This window comes from Populus euphratica, unplaced genomic scaffold (genome assembly GCF_000495115.2).
Source record: "Populus euphratica unplaced genomic scaffold, PopEup_1.0 scaffold153.1, whole genome shotgun sequence".
Taxonomy (NCBI): domain Eukaryota; kingdom Viridiplantae; phylum Streptophyta; class Magnoliopsida; order Malpighiales; family Salicaceae; genus Populus; species Populus euphratica.
The window spans coordinates 588,578-594,125 of record NW_011499953.1 but is presented as its reverse complement, the minus strand read 5'-3'; the positions used below and the strand labels follow the sequence as shown (position 1 = coordinate 594,125).

Genomic DNA, 5,548 nt, shown 5'->3' with positions numbered 1-5,548 from the left:
TTTCAACTCATACCAATCTAGATCTTGGGTTAATTGAGTTCTGTTTTAGGTCAATTCAAGTTTTATAATTATAGTAAAATAACAAATATTTAGGTTTGTTATCCAACTAAGAGCCCGTTTGATATTATGATAACTATTGTTTTTGAAAGTATTTTTTACTTGTAAATACATCAAAATAATACTTTTTTTATTTTTTAAAAATTTATTTTTAACATTAACATATCAAAATGATCTAAAAGAATAAAAAAAAATTAGATTTTTAAAAAAACTCTTTTAAAATAAAAAATAAATAAATAAACTCTTAACTCTACAAAATGTACTATTTTTTCTTGCATTCTATTTCTTAAAACAAAATTATTTTCCTACTTGAAAAAAAAAGACCCTCGAAAGACGAGGTATATTAATCGGGGTCGTTTTATCTATAGTGCTTTCAATAACCGAAACTATGCAAGTCAAACGACTCCAGTTTCTGTTCCTGTCCTTCCTTCTTCTGAAAAATCCGTCTCTTGCTCAAAGTTTGAATGATGATGGACAAGATGTTAAAAGATCTCATTTCCCGGATGGGTTCATCTTCGGAACAAGCACTTCCTCATATCAGGTAAGCGTTCACTGATCTTTCTCTGCAAAATCACCTTAAAAGCTTCAACTTTCAATTTCATTTTATGTTACAGGTTGAAGGAGCTTATATTGAAGATGGTAAGGGTCTCAACAACTGGGATGTTTTTAGTCATATCCCAGGTAATCAAATATTAAAAATTTAATTCAACATTTGCCAGTTTGTATATATAAGGACACAAATTGGGTTGTTAACTATGTCAATTTGATTATCAAAAATTTGCAGGAAACATAAAGAACAATGACAATGGAGATATAGCAGACAACCATTATTATCGTTTCTTGGTATTAGTTTGACTTTCGTTTGCCTCGCCTGTTTTTCAAAACAAACATCTTGTATCTCAAAGTGGATACTTTCTCTTTTTTCTAATTTTGTGGACAGGAAGATATTGAGTTAATGAGTTCTCTTGGAACTAATGCGTATAGGTTCTCTATATCATGGGCTAGAATTCTGCCAAGTATGTGTATCTGCAATCATATTTCGATGAATTCGAGTATGATTTGATTTTAGTTTGGAATTATATGATGATTAGTGATGTTTATGGGGCTGTACTAGGAGGAAAGTTCGGTCAAGTTAATCCAAGAGGAATCATGTTCTATAACAAACTTATAGACAATCTATTGGAGAGGGGTAATTTTGCTCTTTTATTGTTTAGATTTTTGGATATTTAAAGAAAATTGATACTAAGTCATTGCAATTTTTCGTAATAAAATGCAGGAATGGAACCATTTGTGACGATACACCATCACGACATCCCACAAGAGCTCGTGGATAGATACGGAGGATGGCTCAGTCCTCTTATGCAGTAATTAATGCTCACATTGTGAACAATTTTGAGCTTTAGCTAGTGGTTCTGTTAATTTTGTTGGCGTATTCTTTTGCTTCTTTTTGGCGGGTTTCCTCATTTTTTGCCATTATTATCAAATTTCTGATTGGGTACTTGAAATTCTTACTTTCCTTATTTTTTAAAAAAAAAAAATTCATTTTGAGGGCTGTTTTTGGATACATGCATTTTGGATACTTAGGATGAGACTGTTCTTGTGCTGTATTAAATTCATTAAGCAATTAAGTTATTGTAATACCTAAGTTTGGATATTCTTGTAGGGAAGACTTTGTATATTTTGCTGAAACTTGTTTCAAGAGCTTTGGGGATAGAATAAAAAATTGGATAACCATGAATGAGCCAAACCTACTCGTGGACATGTCTTATATACGGGGATGGTACCCTCCAGCTCACTGTTCACCCCCTTTCGGCAATTGTTCTGCTGGAAATTCTGATATAGAGCCTCCCATTGCTATGCATAACATGATATTGGGACATGCCAAGGCAGTAAAGCTATACCGTGAACATTTTCAGGTGATAGAATGACTGTTGTAGGATAGTATGCACTGCTGCATTGCTTTGATTTTTTTAGTAAAATTATTTCTCTTGTTGCAGCTGGAACAAGGTGGTTATATAGGGATTGTTGGATTTACAGAATATTTTGAACCGTTAAGAGACAGTGAATTAGATCGGCAAGCTGTGAGGAGGGCCCTGGCCTTCACTAATGCCTGGTAAATGTTCTTGATTACTAATGAAGTGAGAAGTGGATGCAGAAAAGTATCAAATTCTATGACATGTTCAGAAAACTTGGGTGGGTGTCCAACTTTTTGTTCTGTCCTTCCTGTCCTAACTGGTAGCAAGGGATAAGACGTGGCCCATGCTTTGTCACTATATGATCCATATCTTTACCTTAAATCATTGTCATCAAACCACCCAGCTGACAATCATAATTGGAAATGACGTAGACAAGCACATTCATGGTGGTCCAAAACCATCTTTTATCTATGATATATGATAAAACACTGATATATTTATGGTGTGTATTTGATTATTCTAACTCTGAAATTACAAAAGAATACACCACTGACAGCACAATGATCATTTCTTTTTTCCATCAATCTAGACATTTTAGGGATTTCTGTGAACAACACCTTATTTTTAGCATGCGAAGCCCTAAATAATTTCCATCAAGTGGATGAAAAGCGAGAGCCCATCACTTCATTGTGAGGCGCACAAGATTGCTGTCTTTTATTTTGGATGATGATTTATAACCACCAGCGAGATATTTGTTATTAAACCTGAATCTCAGCTAAAAAAAATTAGGTAGAAATTTACTTAGTCAAACTTGAATATTTAAACTTAATTAAAAAAAAAACTTGGAACATGCCATTTTGAATTAATCCAAATTTACTTGTATATTTGAGTTAATTTATTCAACCTATGTAATATTCGGGTCTAGTTGGACTGGATTTAATAACTTGCTTTAAAATTTAGTATTCACAATGATATGTCGATGGTTTCTCCTTTTTCTTGTTTTTTTGTATAAGTTTGCAATGTTGTTGGGTTACGAATTGATCCGTCATAGTTCGTAGAGAATTTTTATATCGTTTTAGAAAGTTGTGAAATTAATCCAATTAGTCAGATTAGCGGACTTCAGATTGATCCCCGCAAGGGACCTCTACGAGTCCCATTGGTTTGACTAATGGTGATGGTTCCGGAACCTAAACCAACAGTATAGCATTACTCTAACTAAGATGGATCGTAAGAAGTTGATTTTTTCTTGCTTATGCAGGCTGTTCGATGCTGTAGTATTTGGGGATTACCCTGCTGAAATGCGCCTTTATCTTGGAAGTGCACTGCCAACATTCTCACTAGAAGAAACTTGCTACCTAAAAGGAAGCTTAGATTTCATTGGTATGAACTTTTACACATCATTATATGCCAAAGATTGCATCCATTCTGCTTGCATCTCAGGCGGGGATCGCCCTATTCGAGGCTTTGTTTACACAACTGGAGAACGGGATGGTGAGCCGATCGGAGGCCGAGTATGATAGTGTTACTCATAACCTTTATCTTCCTAGCAAGTCCCTTTCCGCTTCTATTTTAATTTTTGTGTTCATTGCAGTGTGGGAACCCACGGTTTTTTGTGGTCCCAGAGGGAATGGAGAAGATTGTCAACTACATGAAGGAGAGATACAATAACATGCCTATGTTTGTGACTGAAAATGGTGAAGTACCACAGTTAGATATTTTTCTTCGTACATAAACACTCTGTTCTGTTAGTGAAATGCTTTAAATCTTGCTCCTGCATGTTTGTTTTGGTTTCGTTCTCTAGTATTAAATCTGAAACTCAATATATTCCTAGCCAGGCCCATTTATCTACAGGTTTTATTATGTGAATGACAATATAACTCAAAATGTATTTTGGCATTATAGGGTTTTCTCCCCCGCAACAAAATGATCAAGTTCAGGCGTTATTGCAAGACACCAGCAGAGTCAACTTCCATAAATCCTATCTTGCTGCTTTGGCTAGAGCAATAAGGTGAAAGGGTCACTTTTTTTCTTTTTTCAGACAGTTTTCTTTCTTGTCTTGAGCATCTTGATTGCATGTATAAATTGAATGACAAGTTGTGTGAAGTAAAATGCTTTTCCTGACACATTGACATAGGAATGGAGCCAATGTTCGTGGATATTTCGTGTGGAGCTTGGTAGACAACTTCGAATGGATAGATGGCTACTCCCTGCGATATGGACTATATTATGTCGATCGCCAGACACTTGAACGAGTGCCAAAGCTTTCGGCAAAGTGGTATAAAAAATTCCTTGCAAATGGCTCTTCTAATCACAACAATGAAGAAGATTTTACCATCAGATCATTCAGAAATACAAATGCCATGATATTAGGATCAGAAGCTTCAAAAGCAGCAATATAATGGCATGGATAGGGGTGAAGAGGGACCAAGAAAAAAGCCTAAAAATGTGTTCTTATATGTGTCTACGAGTGGCTACCAGAGCAAATGTTATTGATATTTGTAGGTTTGTTGATGATTATGCCAATAGTTGACATCGTTCAAAAAAGTCAACTATTTATATTTATTGAAAGTGAGATTGCTGAAAATTTTGAGATTGATTCCATAGTCGACGAAGAATACATTTCAACATAGGAATACTTAATAGAAAATTTTAGTAAGGATGTCATACTATTTTTATTTTTTATTATTATATTATATATTAAAAAACATGGGGTGGAAACATTTATATGAAAAATGAATCATTTCATTTATTTTTTTATATTTTTTTATTGGATTCGTCAAACTATTTTTAACACCCTCCATTTTTTTTTTCATTAGAATTTTTTATCGGGTCATTTTGCTTCTTATTTAATAATTATAGTTCGGTTAAGTTCGTTAAATCATGTTTGAAATCATTAAAATGTGGAGCAATATGAGATGAAAAAAATATTTTTTAAAAAAAATAAAAAAAAATAAAACATAGAAAAAAGATAATTTATTATGGGTTGGCAAAATGCAACATAGTGTATATTTGAAAAAATAAAATTTTATTTTATTTATTCAAACTAATTAAAAATTTTAGAATCCAATTTCTAAAACAACTATTCATCATATTTTTTTATAAGAAATAACATTTATATCTTAGCTTCCTGTTTAATTTTTGGTTGGAATCAATAAACTTGCTATCATTTATTAGCACATATAATTCTTGATTTATTTAATTAAATACATATATAAACTTTTTAGTTTAAAGTTAACCAAAATATTTAATTTAATGATATAAAAATGTTAACAATGCCTGCAAATTGTTTTTATTTAGTGAAAAAAATACTTCATTCCACAACGTAGCACATGGAATCAAACTAGTAACTTTACTCCATTTTCTTATCAATTGTTTTTGTTATGAAAACATATTGTTTTTTAATCAAGATAATTAAAATAAAGGAGTGAAAATTTTTATTTCTATTTAAAAAAACTCCATTTCTTATTAATTTTTTTTTATGAAAACATATTTTTTTTAACAGCAGATTGTTTTAAGCAAAAGCTTATCATAATGTAAAAGGCAAGTTTCAAACAAAAAAGTAAATAATGTCTTCA

At 32.3% G+C, this 5,548-nt stretch overlaps 1 protein-coding gene across 3 annotated transcripts; it reads left to right on the top strand.

Moving 5' to 3' along the window:
* Positions 1-430: 430 nt before the first annotated feature.
* On the top strand, positions 431-4,567 carry LOC105138172 (beta-glucosidase 18-like). Of its 3 annotated transcripts, none has more exons than XR_844729.1 (12): positions 431-598; positions 672-738; positions 842-900; positions 998-1,073; positions 1,172-1,246; positions 1,334-1,421; positions 1,721-1,973; positions 2,055-2,170; positions 3,232-3,484; positions 3,565-3,667; positions 3,876-4,054; positions 4,098-4,173. XR_844729.1 is itself a non-coding variant. In XM_011044195.1 (12 exons), the coding sequence occupies exons 1-12, from the start codon at positions 446-448 to the stop codon at positions 4,219-4,221; spliced, it is 1,452 nt and encodes a 483-aa protein (XP_011042497.1). In that variant the 5' UTR covers positions 431-445; the 3' UTR covers positions 4,222-4,567. The 3 variants fall into 3 exon arrangements, 2 of the variants coding, with proteins under 2 accessions (XP_011042497.1, XP_011042496.1); XM_011044195.1 differs by having other exon boundaries at positions 3,876-3,981; positions 4,119-4,567; XM_011044194.1 differs by having other exon boundaries at positions 3,876-3,981; positions 4,108-4,567.
* The last annotated feature ends 981 nt before the right edge of the window (positions 4,568-5,548 follow it).